Here is a 19,553-nt window from a genome sequence, read left to right as displayed (position 1 = left end):
CCTTTTAATTATCACTAAAAAATGTAGGAAAATTTTTTGGACGTTAAATGCGTTATTTTGACTCAGAAATGACGTGTTTTCGGCAAAAGTGGAAAATCGAAAGGTTGTTTCTCTTAGTGCTTAGAATATTTGCTCGTAATCCGCGAACACTGTATTTAACAACCTACTTGCAACAAAAAATGAGCAAAATTTGGTGTTAGGAGTCCAAGTTAGGTAACAAAATTGGGATGTAATGAAAAGCGTCGTAACTCGTATTTAAACATTTTTATTGTAAAATGACAAAGAATAAATCTAAAATTTTCAGAATCATAATATACGTTTGATATAGATAGTACTCGAATACATGATACAGATGTACAAACTGAAAATGTCTGAAACACTGAACGCAAGCGATCAGAATGTAATAAATAAAAGCAAGAAATTCGAACTGGCCGTCCTTAATACTGCTGGAATCTCAGCCAAAAGTTCTCGAATCGTGTCTCGGCCGCCTTGAAACGGTGCAAAATAGAAATCCGTAACTGTATTTGATTGATAAAAATCCAAATTGTGCCCATAGTTTAAGCTAACTTTACCAACTACGTTAATCTAAAAGTAATCTAGTATGTAAATAGTAGAGTATATGTGGATAGATAGATATACGCAGCTATGCCGATATTCATGTTGAATGCAATTGTTAAATAGATATTTATTCATGATTTGTTTAGTTGATCCCACGGTCAGGCACGATGCCATCTTTGTTCCATTATGGCGTGTGCCAGTCCACGCTCATAAATATCAATCACAAAACTGAGACTCTGAGTCTCGCGACCAGACTTGAACGCCTCAAATCTGGCTCACAATTTATGGAAGAAACTCGGGGCAAATGGAAATAAACGGGCAAATACAAAGAAAAAGTTTAATTATCAAACAGAAAAAAAATAACACACACTGAACAAAACTGAAAAAATGAAAGAAAATCCTGAGAAGCGACTCGAACTAAGTTTGTGCGCACTTAAAAAAATAGACATTTAGTCACAAGTATTGTAGATATTGACTTTGAATTTGGCAAATAACATCCAGCGATATGTCCCTTTTTGATTGGATGAAAGAGACAGCGAAATCACGCGTCTTGATTCTTCTAATAGTAATGATCTATGATTGTCAAGTGTATAGTTTATAAGATAAAGAGAGAAATATATACCGTTATAATTAATAAACCGGAGATCTGGCGAGCGTGTCTTAGAAAAAATAAAGAGATTCATTCATGTAAGTAAGGACACGATTGCCGGACCTCGGCGTGATAAAATATGAATCGTTTTCTTGGATCTACAAGACAACACATCCATATCTCTAGGGTACATCTACACCCTGTGGTTTACCCTAAACTAATCACTGGCTAAAACTACGATACGCTAATTTGTCCGCGACGTCCTAACAATACTAGCCAATTAATACTAGTAGGCCGTGGTCGGTGAACAACCCGCCCTTAACACTAACACTCTCTATAAACTTACAAAAAATAACATCGCGGCGACTTGATCCACATAATCACCTATGTTTCTCTCGTTTTGTTGTAAGAATTTTAAAGCCATCCAATACTGAACGCAACACAACTAAATATCATCATCGTTATCATCGTATAAGTCATAAAATAAAAAAAATACTCCTTCTGTTCCATTTAACAATACTTAGAAAATACAACTTAATAACTAACATCTCTTTAAAAAAATACTAACGTCATACTGATTTGTCGATATAATCAAAGCTTAACCTGCCAGAAACAGTCTATTCAATAAATAAGCGCTGCAATTATATAATATATTAGCTAATTTCGTCGCTACGACGAATGGAATGAATACTGTACTGTGCAATCGGAGTTCTCTTTTGTTTGTTTGTTTGTTTTTTTTTTTAAACGTTGGATTATATACTCGATTTCGAAAAGGAGACTCGCAAGTGATTCGATTCGGAAAGTTGGTAGTTGTGCATCCGGATCAGGGCTTCCACGGCCTCCTCCATGCTCGGTAGTTGGATCAGCGCCATCTTCTTGTCTTTGCTGTAACACAAATCACCACTTTTAAATTTGACAAATTTCAAATCCTTTTTTTTATAATCTCATTGTTTTAGATTTAGGAGGCTAAGTTAGACTTTTATTTTTTTTTATAAATTCCTTATGATAAAATGAGTAAGATTAGGGGTTACATTCCTTTTTAATTAAAAAAAATATTTTTCTACATTTTTATTACCTCATTGTTTTAGAAGCAAGATTTGGTAACAGTTTGCAAAAAATTAAAAACCCCTCGTTTCAAATATGTAATTTTTCCGCCTCTATTATCAACATTTCAGTACTTTATGAGCAAAATTTGGTAACACAGTTGGCCAAATGTTGTAGAATTTTTATTTATCAAATAATAAATTATCAAAGTTAAAAAAAAATCATAGTTTAGTTGTATGTCAATAAAAAATTGACGTTATTAAAAGTAAAGAAAATAAATTATAAGTAATTATTATTGTCATTTTTTTTTTAAAAAAATGACACCATAACTTTTATTATGTTTTTTTTTAACTTTGATAACTTTTTTAAACGACACATGCCTGTATCAATAAAATTAATACCTTAATTATGAAGAAAAAAATATGGGTTCCAATTTAAAATTAGAAAGTTGAATATGGACCAAAATTTATTACATTTAAATTTTAAAATCGTCAGCATATACTAAATTATAAGCCATTTCATTTATTTTTTTAATTTTTGAAATAGGGTCATAAATAAAAATTCTCCAGTGATAGCCGTTTTTTTTTTTTAAATCACCCTGTATTTATTCAGAAAATTAGCTGAAATAAATTAAAAAAATTTTTCCAATAAAAACAGACGAAAGGCGAAACAAAAATACGTTCTAGCTTCATTACAAAAACAAGTTTTCTACCTCTCTGAAAATCTTAACAATCTTTGGTTCCCTATTGGTCAAAAATGATCAAAAATTACCATAACTAGACTTAAAAACAAAAATTATTTTCATTATTACCAACACCTTTGTAGCAATACATATTTAGTTACACAGTTCGTAGAAATAAAAAATCTTGCAGTTTATATAATTTTTAAGTCAATAGACGTAAAAATTATATAAACTATTGATAATAATCAATATTTCAATATTTTGTGAGGGAAATTTGGTAACACCGTTGGCTGAAAAATTCGAAATATTTTTTATTAAGAAAAATTACAGTTTTTTGATACAACTATCCAATTTAGACAAAACAAAACTACGTTCTATCTCGCTTCAATACATGTAAAACGAATTTTTTATCTTCTTTTTTGAAAATTTTATCAGTCTTGTTGCCTATTATCATTATTATCAACATACCAATGTTTTAGTGGCAATATTTGGTTACAGAGGTGGCAAAAAATAAAAAAATCCTCTAGTTATTAAAACATTTAACGTCTCTGTTATCAAGATTTTAAATTTTAATAAGTAAAATTTGGTAACACAGTTGGCTAGAAAACTTTTTTTTATTGAGAAAAAAAAATCAGTTTTCTCATCCAACTATCAGTAGACAATGTAAAATGTGGTTTTATTCACCATTTTGAAAATAATGGTTACATGGTTGGCGAAAAATAAGAAATCTTGTAGTTAACAATTTTTTTTTGTCTAGGTTTGATTATAGAAATGTTAATACATTTCAAAACTTCATAAGCGAAATTTGGTAACACAGTTGTCTAAAAAATGTGAAATATTTTCATTGAAAAAATATCTTTTTATAACATGTAACACGAATTTTATTCTTTTTTTTTTTTAAATCTTATAAAATTCTAGTTGTCTATTGGTCGAAAAATGATAATCAAAAACGACATCTCAATGTTTTACCATCAAAATTCGATAACACAGTTGACAAAAAATACTTATTTATTGCACAAGACGTTGATAAACAATCTTTATCGCCGTGTATAATATTCATTTACTTTTCTATTATTAAAAAAAAATGTAAAAATTATTACTAGTCGTGTCAGGTTAGACATTTATTTGTAAAAAAATGATTTACGTTATCTTTACTTTTTAAATCAAAATAAGTTTCACTTTTTTCCTATTAATTATTCTCTTTATTAATGTTTCTATTACCAAAATCCAATACTTTGAGTTTCTCCAATACTTTCTTTGACCATTTTTTTTTTCAAATTTTTGGCTAATTTTCAAAATTTTTTATTTGATTTCTCAAATTTTTGAATAAGTCCAGAAATTCTAATCTCTTATAAATTTCCGAAACCGCAGAATATTTTATCAAATTCTAGTGTCAAGTTTTTCATTTCAGGCAAATTACTTTAATAAAAAAAAAATCAAAATTCGGTTCAAATTTTAGCCAATTTCTGTACATATAGTATTAAATTCGACTTGTCAAATTCTGAAAATAGTCCTTTTTTTCTTTTTCAACAAATATTTTCACAGATTTTACCTTATTTCTCAAGAATCTAGTCAAACAAAATTTCTCTATTTTGCCTAAAATATTAGCATGATTTTTATTTATTTGTGTAATAATTTTTCATTGTTGTTGCCTCGATGAAAGCGATTAGAAATCTCATCGTCGTTTAAAAATAGCGTTCACCTCCTCCGCCCACGCACTTGAAATACTCACGGGAAGAATTTGAAGGCCTTTACTGTAAACCCGTTCTTGGTGAAAGCCTCTTTGATATCGTCCTCGTTGATCGTCGCCGGTATATTACTAAGATGCAGCGTCGACGAGGGCGGATAAATATTCTGATAATTCTTCGATCCCGGCTTTTTAAACCTATGCAACGGACTTTGACTGTAGTCTTTCGTTAGGCCGGCATCTGGTTGACCTTCTTTCGGCATTTGCACCGATTGATGCTTACTCAACATTACCCTGATTGTTTTTCCGAACACTTTCAGTTTATCCATGTGCGTTATAGCTGAAAAAACGCAATTTTCAGACCTGAAACGTCTTTTAAACGACTGAAAATTACCCAAATGTGCTTGATGAGGCTCCGCGAGCTGGACCAAAGCCGAGTCTTTCTTATTGTACAAGATTTTCACCCTTTGCACGTCGCCATACACCCCTGGTAAAAAAAAATTCTAACAAATTTCCAACTAACTAGACTAATGGGAGACAGAATAAATACAGGCTGTTCCGTCTAAATCCCACATTAAAGTATTGGGTGTTCGAATAATCGTATTTATTTGAAAATTGGTACATAGCCTTAAACCATTAAGTCCTCCTAAATGAAAATATTTTCAAGATGGCGGCACTTCCGGTTATACCGGAAATCGGTCTCAACTTCCTTATTTTAAATGGAAAGGTATATTTTTTTCTGCGTTTTTGGATTAATCGGGTTATTTTAAGGGAGTTTTCATCAGCTTTCCCTATACACAAATTTAGCCGTTTCTAAAATATTTGAAGTTTTTCAAAAAATTTTGTATCTGCACCTTCCATTTTAAAAATCGGTAACTCTGCCATTTTTTAAGATTTTGAATTCGTTTTTTTGGCGTTTGAAAGAGAAAGATTAGATCCTTTTTCTCGTCTTTTCAAATTATGAAAAAAAAATAACGTATCCCAAAATTTTAAGGTTACTTTTGTAATAATTCAAATACTCATAACTCAATTTTTTCAAATGAAATACCCCAATATTTATTTTATTAAATAGAAGAGAATTTAATTGTGCATTGATCTGTATTAACATTCCCTATACCTAAATTTAATAATTTTCAAGTTATGGACTTTTTTTAAGACTACAGAAAATTTATTACTAGCCACACCCGTTTTCACATCATAGTTTGCTATGGAAATCAAAAATGTCAAAATTGTTTCTCAATAAACGTCGACAGTGACTTATTATTTGACAAATAGTGCCAAAATATGGAGAATTAAAGTTATGCAAACTTAATTATTATTGATAGGTTTTACCATGCGAACAATATTTAAAGTTAATAAGTGAGAAAAATTTATTTTTGTTTAATGAACGACATAATTTTGTTACACTTTCTATAAATACAAAATAAATTCATTAAATCTAAGTTGGGGAATTTATTCGGAAAAATTGAATTATGGGTATTTGAATTATTTCAAAAGTAACCTTAAAATTTTAGGGTTTGTTAATTTTTTTTCAAAATTTGATAATAGCGGAAGAAAGATCTAAACTTTCTTTTTTAAATGCCAAAAAAACGAATTCAAAATCTTAAAAAATGGCAGAGTTACCGATTTTTAAAGTAGAAGGTGCAGATCCAAAATTTTTTGAAAAACTCCAAATATTTCAAAAACGGCTGAAGCTGATGAAAACTCCCTTAAAATAACCCGATTAATCCAAAAACGCAAAAAAAAATATACCTTTCCATTTAAAATAAGGAAGTTGAGACTGACTTCCGGTATAACCGGAAGTGCCGCCATCTTGAAAATATTTTCATTTAGGAGGACTTAATGGTTCATGGCTATGTACCAGTTTTCAAATAAATACGATTATTCCAACTCCTAATACTTCTAATGTGGGGTTTAGACTGAACACCCTGTATAATTTGAACACAAAACATGCAATAAAAACAAGGAAAAAAAAGACAAAATCTCGAATCTAGGCAAAAGCTTCGACGAAACGAACGAAACAGGAAATTTGGTCAAAACAATGAACACAAAACTGTATAAAAATCAAACAAATATAACAGAAAGAGTAAAAATGATTAAAAAATCAGGACCGGCCTGTTGGTGGCCAGTTAATTTTGCCCAACAGACCGTTCCGGAAACTCTGTTATTTTAACTACTGAAAAAAGGGGGCGGCGAAAAGAGATTAAAACGTTAAAGCTTGTTTGGTTAACTTTCGATTTTAATTTTGTTAAAAGAACAGAGTCGTCGGACGGCTCGATATAATTAAGTGTGAAAACATACCAAATAGTGTAAAGAGAGCATCAGGCGTGACCGTCTACGAGAGAGAAAGATGACAGGAGGATGTAACGTGGCACAAAGAGGTAGGCGTTGCCACCGGAGGGGCAGCAAATGTAAAAAAAAAGAAAAAAAACAGCATTAGACACGTCGTATAATCAAAAATTACGCGTTTGAAATCAGTCGAGAATTGGCATTTTTCATGGCGAATGAAGGATATGAATTTTATTATTACGGGTGAAAAGTTCAAGGTTGTGCGGTTTCTTGACATTTGGGATTTATTTCTGTAAACAAATCAGCTTTTATGTTGGCAACGGTGACGTAATCGAGGCGAACAATTGAATTCTTAATTTTTAAAGCGGCGACTAGATTGCAAAATTGTGTAATTGACGCGATTTGGTGGCACAAGTGGCACCGAAAAATTTAAATCTTTTAATATTGTCATTAATACACTTTAAATTTTTCAAGAAAAACAGAAACAGAAATTTACTATGAAATAAAGAGAGACAGTTTGACTCGATTTTATTATGAGATAAGCCAGACAGTCTGACCAGATTTTATTATGAGATAAAGTGAGATAGACTGATCTCATCTCACTTTGTCATATGTAAATCTCGCAATTATTCTGGTCACCTATTGGCCCAAAAAATATCTATATCAAAATTAGGTAACACAGTTGGCTAAAAAAATGAAATCTCTTTATTGAGAACACACATTTTTTTTATGACATTTAAAACGAGTTTTGTTTTGAGCAAAATTTGGTATAACAGTTGGCTAAAAAAAAATGAAATCCCCTTATTGAGAAAACACATTTTTTTTATCACATTTAAAACGAGTTTTGTTCTATTTTTTTTTTAAATCTTATGAAACTCTGGTTGCCTATTGGCGAGATCTTATAAAACTTGTTGCCTGTTGGCAAAAATTAACAACTAATTTTAAACGGCTTTAAAAAAATATACACATATTTTTAAAGATTATTATAATTAATATCGGTAATTCAATGTTTTAGTAGCAAAATTCGTCTAAACCGTTGGCAAAAAATAATAAACTTTTTAAATTAAAATAATTTATAGAATATCAAATACTCATGAACAAAATTTGGTTCCATTGTTGGTTAAAAAATAAAAATTAAATAAAAATTTTTGGGGCAATTCTACGTGTTCTCAAATCTTTGCATTATCTTTTTTCAAACTATTAACATAATTTTGCAAAACCTAATCCAATTTTTTGTTTTCATAGTTTCTTAACTTGTAGAATATTTTCTGAAATCTTAGCGTCGTTTTTAAAATTTTGATGTAACATGTAGTAAAACTCGACTCCACAGTAGGTAAAAAAAACATTGTTCATTTTTTGCGTTTTTTAACACTGGATGAGAAAATTTGGTAACACAGTTGGCTAAAAAAATTAAATTCTTTTTTGTTGTTAAGGAAAATGTCAGTTTTCTGAGCCGACAATTGAAATAAATTTTTTACACTGTTGGCTAAAAAGTATAAAGTAAGTGAAAAATTACATAATTATGCAAAATCTAACCCAATTTTTTTTTGTAACCCCTAGGAAGTTTTCTTACACTTTGGCGTCAAGATTTCAAAATTTTAGAATAATTTCTTAGAGTCTGACCTGACTTATAAATAAGTTTATTTTTCATATTTTGACATTTTATTTGAATATCATTATTCTTCAAGGCTAATTTCTTTAATTCTAAATAACTTTTTTTTTTATAATTCTGTCAACATCTAGCAAAATTTGGTTCCCCAACAGTCAAAAAAACAAAAATCCTGTTCACTTTTTACACCTTTCATTTCAATACCTTGTGAAAAATTTGGTAACATAGTTGGCAAAAAATTTGAAATCCTTTTTTTTTTTGTTAAGAAAAATGTTAGTTTTCTAAGCCAACAATGGAAATAATTTTTAATTTGGTCACACTGTTGGCTAAAAAGTATAAGGTTAGTTAAAAATTACATAATTATGCAAAATCTAACTTATTTTTTTTTTTTTTTTATAACCCGTAGAAACTCTAGCATTAAGATATCAAGATTTTAGAATAATTTCTTAGTCTGACCTGACCTGACCTATAAATAAGTTTATTTTCCATATTTTGACATTTTCTTCAAGGCCAATTTCTAAAGTCTAAATAACAATTTTATTTAAGTTTTGACAACATGCAGCAAAATTTGGTTACACAATAGTCAAAAAAGAAAAAAAACTGTTCACTTTTTACGTCTCTGTTGTCAACATTTCAATACCTTCCGAAAAAATTTGGTAACACAGTTGGCAAAAAAATTAAAACCCTTTATTTTTTGTTAAAAAAATGCCAGTTCTCTGAGCCAACGCTCGAAATATTTTTTTCCAATAAAAACAAGAGACAAAACAAACAAAACCACGTACAGTTCACTCGATATTAGTCGAAAAAAAAAAATTAATTAAAGATTAGTCAAAACCTCATGATATTAATGAACGGTGAACTGTACACCCTCCCCCTCCAACCCCCTTCGTTTACTGACCTCTTCGTTTAAATTACTAACGAGTAAGACGGTTGCGAGTGCCAATCCCGGCGCCGCGATGCCCCTCAATCCGGGCGCCGTTTGTCCCAATGCGAATCCTCCAAGTCCCGGGATGCCGCCGGCGACGCCGCCTCCATAGGGCGTCGCTAGCGTCGACGCCAGACCGTGCATGAAGGGCCCACTTAGAACACCAGGAGTTCCCGCTAGGATCGAGTCGGCCATGCGTTCGCGGGCCAGTCGCGGCTGTGCCGCCAACAGGAGGATGTCGGCCCCCAAGCCGCCGGCGAGACCGCCGCCGAGCGTCGCGAGTTGGTCGTTGGCGTCGCCGGTGGGTAGATTGGGGTTTGTGTAATCGCGCGATTTGTCGTTGTTGTATTTGACGTTCAACGATGACATCTTCGAGTAGTCGATGCGTAACGTGCAACAGCTGTTGTAGATGTTTTGGCCGTCGAGGGCCTGTTTGGCCGATTGGGCCGACGCCGTGTCGGGGTACTGGATCAGCGCCTGGAATGAGTCTGCAAAAACGCAACATTTTACAAAAAATTCACTTGTCTTTTTTCATTTTGTTTTCTAATTTTTGTTTAAACTTCTGTCAGAATAATTTTGTTTGTAGAATTTATTGTTTTCATATTTTTTTTTTATTTTTTAACCCCATAAATTTTGTCAAAATCTGAAAGTGTGTGGTTTAGAAGGGGGCGAGCGGCAAAGCCGCCAGCCCCCCCCCCTTATAAATTTTGACAAAATCTGATAATCTACAACAGTAAAAAAATCCACACATTACAAACATTGTTTCTTTGTTTTTATGATTTTTCTTTTCTGCTTTGTCTTTTTTCATTTTGTTTTCTAATTTTTGTTTAAAATTCTGTCAGGATAATTTTGTTTGTAGAATTTAGTTTTCATTTTTTTTTTAATTTTTTTAACCCTATAAATTTTGACAAAATCTGATAGTCTACAATAGTAAAAAATCCACACATTACAAACATTTTTTCTTTGTTTTTATGATTTTTCTTTTCTGCTTTGTCTCTTTTCATTTTATTTTCTAATTTTTTTTTAAACTTCTGTCAGAATAATTTTGTTTGTAGAATTTATTGTTTTTTTTTTTTTAAACCCTATAAATTTTGTCAAAATCTGATAGTCTACAATAGTAAAAAAAATCCACACATTACAGACATTTTTTCTTTGTTTTTATGATTTTTCTTTTCTGCTTTGTCTTTTTTCATTTTGTTTTCTAATTTTTGTTTAAACTTCTGTCAGGATAATTTTGTTTGTAGAATTTATTGTTTTCATTTTTTTTTAAATTTTTTTAACCCTATAAATTTTGACAAAATCTGATAGTCTACAATAGTAAAAAAATCTACACATTACAGACATTTTTCTTTGTTTTTATGATTTTTCTTTTCTGCTTTGTCTTTTTTCATTTTATTTTCTAATTTTTGTTTAAACTTTTGTCAGAATAATTTTGTTTGTAGAATTTATTGATTTCATTTTTTTTTTAAATTTTTTAAACCCTATAAATTTTGTCAAAATCTGAAAGTGCGTGGTTTAGAAGGGGGCGAGCGGCAAAGCCGCTGATATTTTTTTAAATTCAAGCATTTCTTAGGGAATTTTTACATGGTTTTTTGCAAGTCTAGAAATTTTTTAAGCCGGTACATTTGACACTTTCTTAGTCTCCTCAACTGTCTTTTGTAGCACAACGTTTTGAAAAGTCTCTATTGACATTTTTTAAATTAAATATTTCTATTTGAGAAATTTTTAAACGTTTTTTTTAGCAAATTTAGATATTGTTTAAATCGGTATTTCTAAACACTTCCTTAGTCTCCCCTATTGTTTTTTGCAATACGATGTTTTAAAAAAGTTTCGATTGACATTTTTTTAATTTAAGCAAACTGCAATCAACATTACACCTCAAGCACTACTTTACGGACTATCTTGTCAGCTTTACGGAAGATTTCAGGAAAAATTCTTTCAAAGCATAACTTATAGTTTTTTTCTTCTTTAGCCTTTTCAATTTTGATCTCTCTCCTTTTTTTATTTTGACCTTTTTCATTATTAACTTCGAAAAAATAAGAGAGGAAAAAAAGTAGAGAAGGAAAAAAAGAGAAAAAATCATCTTTTTTCGTTTTTCTCAGTTTAAAGTTCTTTCTGCTTTTACCTGTTTTATTCAAAAAATTTCCATGTTTTTATTGTTAACAGTCTTCATTTTTTCTCTCTTCTTTTTTCTAATTTTGTACTTTTTCGTCTTTATCTTCCCCTTACTGATGAATGAAAAATTTAAGAATCATTTTTTTCAATTATTTTATTTTTTTGTCTATTTTTATCCGAATCGCAATTTTCTATAGTTTTTTCCTCTTCTCTATTATTCTGATTTAGTTATACTGAGTAATAACAGACAGGAGAGAGAAGAAAGAAGAGAGAAAAAAGAACAGAAAAAAAGAAAAATTTAGTATTCTTTTGTTTTATTATTTTTTTTAGGTTTTACTCAAATTCATTTGGAACGTTTTTATTATGAAATTTATTTTAAGAGAGAGAAAGAGGACAAACATCTCTTAATTAATATAAGAAGATAGAAGACAGGAGAAGAGGAAAAATGGATGAAGAGAAAAAAAGAACAAATTTTGTATATTTTTTATTTTAGTATCTTTTACTAGGTTTTCGAAAATTCCTTTAGAAATTTTTTTATTACGAAATTTATTTTCCGAGAGAAAGAAGAAAACAAAAGATAAGGAAAAAAGAAGAGAGAACAGCAGAGAGAGAAGAAGATTGAAGAAAAAAGGAGAGGAAAAAGAGATGCAGGAAACAAAGGGAAAATTATTGTATTTTTTCGTTTTATTATCCTTTTTTAGGTATTATTAATTTTCTTTAGATTATTTTCTATTACAACATTTCACATTTTTCATCGCTTCTTACCTATATGTTTACAAAATATTTTTTTTACTTATGATGAGTGATTACTCGCTATTTTTTCTTTTTAACTTTGTTTAACTGTATAATTTCTGAAAAATTTAACTGAAATGTCTTTTATTTCTTTCATGTTAAATGTCTAAATTTGCGCACTATTTTGTTTTGGTAATATTTTCTCACCTTTCCTGTTCTACTTTTTTAAAATTATTTCATTTTTTCAATCTTTTGACTGAGTTGAATAAAATTAATTTAAGACAAAGACTATAATATAAAAATGTACTTACTATTTTTGGTGAAGGTGACGATTTTGAGAACTTTTCCGAAACGTTGGAATATCTGTAAAAACATGAAAAAAAATGAGATCCAGTTTGTTAATTTGGTGATTTAGCGTTTACCAAATGCAAAATATCTAGACTTATGGGATATATCATGTGTTCGATGATGACTCGCAACACCGTGTTAGGTCCTCCTTGGATGTCTTGTCCATTGGTGACAGGTGTGGCAGGAGTTGAAGTGGGCGTTATCGAGTTTTGGGTACTTGTCAAAGCTTGGGCGGCCTGTAGGGCAGCTTGAGCTGAAGCATTCTGAAAAAAAAATTACATATCTCTGTTTATAACTTAATTTCACCTGAAACCAATTTGATAATGAGTTTATTACGCTCCTCGAGCGTACCTAAATATTATCTCAAGTTATTGTTTGTTGACTTTGGTTTCGGCGCATTGCCTTCGCCTTAATTAATGTTCATCACCCCTGAAACACGATTTTTACGACGTGAAAGCCACTCGAAACGATCATAAAATTCACTTGTCAATTAAATTGCAACTTGAATTGATCAACTTGGAACAATTTACGGATTATTTTGTCAATTTTACAGACTATTTCAATTAGTGATATATTACAGAATGGACGATTTCAGGAAAAAATTGTTCTTTCAAAGCATAATTCCTAGTTTTTTCTTCTGTTTGATTTTTTGATTCGAATTCATGTTCTAAATCTAGGTATATTGTTAATAGTGCTATGATTTTTTTTTCTCTTGCATTTTCGTTTTTATCTTCCTTTTATTGGTTTTATTAAATAAAATCCTTTAAGAATAATTTTACTGAAAAATTTCAGATTCATTTTTTAAGTACTTTTCAATTATTTTCTTTTTTTTTGTTCGTCTATTCTTACCTGAATCGCAATTTTCTATAGTTTTTCTCTTGTTCCTATTATTTTGATTTAATTACACTGAGAATTATATTACGAAATATAATGAAATAAAAAAAAGTGGAAATGAGCAGAGAAGAGACGAAGAAAATGAAAGAAGAGAAAAATTTGTATTTTTTCGTCTTTTTTTGTATTCTTTCTTTCTTCTTTTTTTTGTCTTTCATTTTTTATCTCTCCTCTTTCCTTATATTGTCGTTTTTCGTTATAATTTTTTTGAAATTTAAGATTAATTTTTTATGTACAATGGCGAGCATTAAATTTTAGTAGTCAATGTCATTCCCAAAAATACCTTTTTGTCAAAATTACACAAAGAAACTACTTTTTTTGACAAAAATATGAAGTTTCAAAATGACATTACCTACCAAAATTTTATGCTCGCCATTGTACTTTTTAATAATTTTGTCTATTTTTATCCGAATTGCACTTTTCTGATTTTTTCCTCTTGTCTATTATTCTGATTTAATAAAATGCTTTTTTGATCCCTAAATATAACGAAATAGAAAGAAGCAAGGATAGGCAGTCAATAAAGAGCGAGACGAAACAAGAGAGAAAACGGAAGAGAAAATTAAAAAAAGAAAAACCCTCAAATTTCCTTAGGATATTTTTTGTTATAAAATTTATTTTGTAAGATAAGAGAGAAGAAACGATAAGGAGAGCACAGAGAACAGCAGAGAGAAGATAATAGAAGAAAGTAAAAAAAGGAAAAGAGAAGAGAATAAAAACCGTATTTTTTTTGTTTTATTATCCTTTTTTTTTTTCTAGGTTTTACTCAAATTTCTATAGAATAGTTTTTATTACGAAATTTATTTTGAGAATGAAAAAAAAAAGATAAAGATAGAAAAACAAAGAAGACAGCAGAAATAGAAAATGAGAGAAAAGAAAAAGAAAAAGGAGGAGAACAATTTTTATTTTTTCTCTCTTCTTTTTCTGTCTTATTCCAATTTCATTTTTTCATGTTAAATTTAGGTATGTTGTTAACAGTCTTTTTGTTTTTTCATCTCTCTTCTTTACGTATACTTCTTCTATTTTCTAATTTTGTTCCTTTTCGTTATAATTTTTTAAAAATTTAATGCATTTCTTATTGAAAAATAATAATTTTTTACTTTTTAATTATTTTAATGTTTTTGTCTATTTTTATCCGAATTGCTCTTTTCTGATTTTTTCCTCTTGTCTATTATTCTGATTTAATTACACTGAGTAATAAAATGCTTTTTTGTTCCCCAAATATAACGAAACAGAAAGAAAGAAGCAGGAATAGGCAGTCAAGAGAGAGACGAAAGAAGAGAGAAAACGAAAGAGAGAATGAGAAAACAAGAGAGAAGAAAAAAGAAGAGAGAATTTTGTCTTTTTTTATTTTACTCAAATTTCCTTAGGATATTTTTTATTACAAAATTTATTTTGTAAGATAAGAGAGAAGAAAAAATAAGGAGAGCACAGAGACAGCTGAGAGAAGAAAGGAGAAGAGGAAAAAAAAAGAAAAAAAAAAAGAAAAACCTTGTATTTTTTGCCTTATTCTTTTCTAGGTTTTACTCAAATTTCTTTTGAATAGGTTTTTTTACGAAATTTATTTTGAGAGAATGAAAAAAGAAAAGATAAGGAGAGAGAGAAAGAAAGAAGACAGGAGATATGAAAAATGAGAGAAGAGAAAAAAAAGGGACAAATGTTGTATTTTTTCGTTTTAGTATCTTTTACTAGATTTTTATAAAATAAAATTCTTTAAGAACAATTTTTACTGAAAAATTTCAGGTTCATTTTTTGAGTACTTTTCAGTTTGAACGCCATGAAAGCCACTCAAAGCGTTTATAAAATCCACTTGTCAATTAAACCCTTCGTCATACTCAAAACCGCAAGTTGAATTGATCAAATTTCAGGAAGTGAAACTTGGTATCTTGACAACTTCTCGAATGAAAACCGCGCAGTAGTAATATTCGACCCTCCGTTTTCAATAAATTCGACTCACTCTCTCGGACTCACTCAATCACATAAATGTCGCTTACAGAGGGAAAAACGCTTTGATCTTACGTCGGGTTGGTATCACTGACCGAAAGTAAATTTCGTGCCTAATTTAATCGTGAAACGGGGCACCCGAAAATTATTTATCGTTCTTTTTACAAGTGTTCCAAGTCGTTACAGTTTGAGGAAAGTTTGGAGGAGAATTTTTGGCGTGTTTGAGTCGATGTGTTTAAAACAAGAGTAAATAGCCTGACAATTGTATGGAATTATAATTGAGTTTCTTCAGATGTTTGAACAGGAAGTCTATTGTTCGTGATGAATTTTCTTGTTTTGTGAAGCTGAATCCACAATTCGGGACATTTCAAATGAATGAAAGCAGGGCGCTGCTGCTTTCAAGCCGAGAACTTCGCAATGGGGATGAATTTCTTACCCAAGAACCCCAAAAAGCCCTTCGACATGAACAGAAAGTAGGGAATCAAACGTTTTTTGCTTAAACTATTTATTTATTTATTTTTTTAAACTTATTGATGAATAATAAAAGTACTATAAAAATATAACGTTTCTCAAAAATAAAATGTTTCGTTTGTTTTCGTTTTTGTCTATGTATTACAACTACCTACATTTTATTAAATTTTTATCGAAAAAAAAAATCATGTTTAGAAATTAAAAAAAAAACGTATAACTCCACACATTAATTTTTATTAACTATTATTTTTTTAATGCAAATGATTAAAAAACCACTTAGTTCCATACTTTTTGTTCACTTTGTTAATATAATAGTTAACAAAAATCTCAATAATTTAAGTTTTAATGCACACAAAAATTTACAAAAAAGTGATGAAATTCCTTGATGTAGTACTTAAAATAAGTGCTTAAAAAGGCATATTTTCGCATTTAACACAAGTACCATTTTTTCTACAACTCTAATAATATACAGGGTGATTTTAAAATTTGTGCAAAAATTTTAAGAGGGTATAGTAAAGGACAAAAGATGCGAAAATAACTCAAGTTGAATGTGTAGTTTCTGAGATATACAGTAAAACCTCGATAAATCGAACTTCTATATCTCGAAATTTCGATAAGTCCAAGTAATTGACTGGTCCCGAGCATTTACTAATAGAAATCAATGTAATTTTCAATCTTTAATAAAATATTTTTTTTTGGTCACACCGGAGGCACATGAATAAAATCTATATAAATCTACATTAAATTTTTGTTTACTGTAAGAATTTATGTCTATTTAAATATTTTATGTCACAAGAAGTTAATTTTTGTTAGTTCTTGAAAATACAGGGTGCCCCAGAACTCGCGCCCCAGAGAAAAAACTTAAGTAAGATAAGATACCAGGAACATGAAAATTTTTTTAAAAAAATTCTATCTGTCAAAAAATTTTGACATTTATTTTTTAACATTTGACATTTTTTCATGTCTATTTAATAATACTGATGATGTTGTATATGTTTTTTTATAATTATTTAGTAAAAGTAAAAAAAAATGCCAATAAAAGCCGCAAATAACATTAAAAAGGGTTACAATTTAGGATAGAGCTTCCTGGTCTCCTCTTCTAATAGCCTGTAACAAAAAAACTTGGAAAACTATTTTTTCAATAGAAATAAATAGAGTCAAAGAGCAAAATTTAAATTCTTATAACTTCAAAATTTTTAGATAGAATTTTTTTAACATTTTTTCCATGTTCCTGGCATTTTTCTCTGGGGCGCGAGTTCTGGCGCACCTGTATATTACACTGTTTTTTAAAAAAAAAGGAAAAAGCAGCAAAAACATCTACAAGAAATTTGTAATAAAAAGTAAAAAGTTGGTATTATTATAATTTATTTTTTTTTGGTGAAGATAACATGAATTTTTTTTTACATATTTCAAGTTATAGCAATGTAAACTTTGAAATAAAGTACTCAAAAGATGCAAACTTCGTATACAGGGTGTCTCAGCGAGTTTGTCAAAGTCCATTACTGACCTTGAATGTTGAAAAATTATTTTTTTACAAAGGCCCTAGGTACTAATCCATTGCATCGATTGAAATTATTTTCATGTGTTTATAAAATGAGTTACAATACAAACTTATGTTTTTTTAAATGTAATATCCTGTATTTTATTGCATTTTTGGATATATCTTGTAAAATTGATACTTTTATTGGTCAATTTATTTAGTTTTTGAATTATTTTGATTTTCTTTTAATGAAAACACTATTTTTCAAAATTTATTTCACAAAGACTAAGGGCCAGTTTCATAATTGTATTTAAATTAAAAGTTTAGAATGTGTTGATTACTAGGGACTTGTTGACAAAAATTTCACATTCCAAAACAACATTAATTTTAAAGTCCCTTTAATTGGATTATGAAACGGCCCTAAGAAACCTAAAGAAATAGGACTTTCACCACTTTAGGAAAGAAAGTTCAAACTTTAAGCATATATTTTTTTTTAGCTCACTACAATAAAAAAGATAAATGAAGAAGTTTGTTAAAACTTGGATAACACAAAAATCTTTAATAGAACACTTTATTTTCTATTTTTGTACTAAAAAAGATTTAAATTGTCTCCGTAAAAACATAAACATTTAAGCGTCTCTCTATCTTATTGGTTCAATTTTGTTATTTTTTTTCACATGTGTAATTTGTTTTTTGTTTATTTTTAATTATAATTGACATAAATAATGCTAAATATTTTTTAGCATTCAGTACAAACTTAATTTTTTCTAGGCCAGAAATTTTGGTATATTTAATCCCAATTTGAGTCAACTATTTTACGGAAATAATTCGTAACCGTAACGTAATCGTAGGTCGTCATATTCCAGCAAATATTGGCCAATTTCGCTTTATAACATCATCAGAAGTTACGACAAACTGTAACGTTATAATAAGTATTTACCGCTAAATCTTCCCTAAATTTAAATGTTCGACCTTTAATCATTGCCATAACCATAAATTCGAATCAACATGTCGTAAACTAACCGTAGCGCAAAATACCGCTTCAACAATGTTATTAAATAATTGAAAGCCAACAATGTGTGTGCTTAAAAGTAATGTTTTCAATACTTTTTTTTGTGTTCAAATATTTCAAGTCGAACGTATCCATTAATTATTAAAAAAGCAATCAGCCGAAAAATAAAATTACGTAATAACATTACATTTTTAATAACGTAACCGTAATTAGTAAAGAATTTGTATTTTCGCTCGTCACGCTCCCGTTATTTTAACGTAACCGCAAACACAACATCTTTCGCGCCAATTAATTGCAGAAATTGTATCAAAGCGACGACGCAAACTAGATCGATTCGATAATAAGCGAAGCTGCCACCAACTTGCGGTCAATAATCACATAAACACGCTATTTGCAAGAAGAAAAACACTTGTGGATGGATCATTATTTTCCGAGCGCGGTGACCAACCCCATAGCTGCGATTTTCTCGAGTTCGGATTTTCTTTATTCAACTTTTGTGCGTTTTTAACATATTTTTTTTTTGTATTAAATAATGAGTGACGTCGAACGAGCAACCTCGAAACACTTCAACAACAGAAAACCTCCTAGGGATAGGAAGTTTTCCCGGAGCTTTGTGTACCAAGTTCTCGGTCCGGAAACTTTGTTTACTCGTTTAAAGTATATACAATGGAAAATAAATACTCGCCGAACAAAAAACCACCCCTCACCTGAGCGAATTTATTAAAAATTCACCGTTAATAACGATTTTTCGAAAATATTTGTTTGCTTAAATCCGGTGGTAGCGATTTAATTAACGTGCAACGCCCCGAGGATGATTTTTTCATCGCCTCGTCGTGATTGAATTAAAAATATCGGGAGGTAATTTTTTTTTTAATTGGGGGAGAATATGGGAGTTGATCTTCGGCGGTGCGCCGACTTTAATCAGGATTCGGGACGGTCTTTTGTGCACTGTTGGCGTATTAAATTACTAATTCTCGTTCGCTAATTAGTAATAAACTCGTCAAAAGCGCGCACTTAACGCTCCGTTAAGCTTAGGAGCTTTTAGGAGGAACGCGTGCCAACTCGAAAATGCGCATTGCCATACGAAAACAATAAAAATTCATTAATTAAAACCGAAATTGAATTAACTCCAAATTAAGTTAAATTATTTTGACCAAAGTTAATTTCGATGTTTACTCGT

General features: G+C 29.9%; 1 protein-coding gene across 7 annotated transcripts in view; it reads right to left on the bottom strand.

The window, feature by feature from the left end:
• Positions 1–881: 881 nt before the first annotated feature.
• The window catches only part of LOC123016029 (polypyrimidine tract-binding protein 1), a 155,676-nt gene continuing 137,004 nt past the window's right edge, over positions 882–19,553 (bottom strand). For all 7 annotated transcript variants that reach the window (XM_044416203.1, XM_044416207.1, XM_044416206.1 and 4 more), the window contains 7 exons: positions 12,653–12,841; positions 12,542–12,593; positions 9,357–9,871; positions 6,862–6,895; positions 4,955–5,047; positions 4,606–4,900; positions 882–2,032 (listed from right to left, as the gene is read on the bottom strand). In XM_044416203.1, coding sequence (XP_044272138.1) covers positions 1,900–2,032; positions 4,606–4,900; positions 4,955–5,047; positions 6,862–6,895; positions 9,357–9,871; positions 12,542–12,593; positions 12,653–12,841 — 1,311 coding nt within the window. In that variant the 3' untranslated portion in view covers positions 882–1,899. The remainder of the gene's footprint in view (positions 2,033–4,605; positions 4,901–4,954; positions 5,048–6,861; positions 6,896–9,356; positions 9,872–12,541; positions 12,594–12,652; positions 12,842–19,553) is intronic.

Source organism: Tribolium madens, unplaced genomic scaffold (genome assembly GCF_015345945.1).
Source record: "Tribolium madens isolate multiple individuals breed KSU strain unplaced genomic scaffold, Tmad_KSU_1.1 Scaffold_19;HRSCAF=116;Tcas5.2_LG9, whole genome shotgun sequence".
Classification (NCBI taxonomy): Eukaryota; Metazoa; Arthropoda; class Insecta; order Coleoptera; family Tenebrionidae; genus Tribolium; species Tribolium madens.
This window is presented reverse-complemented; position numbering and strand designations above follow the sequence as displayed.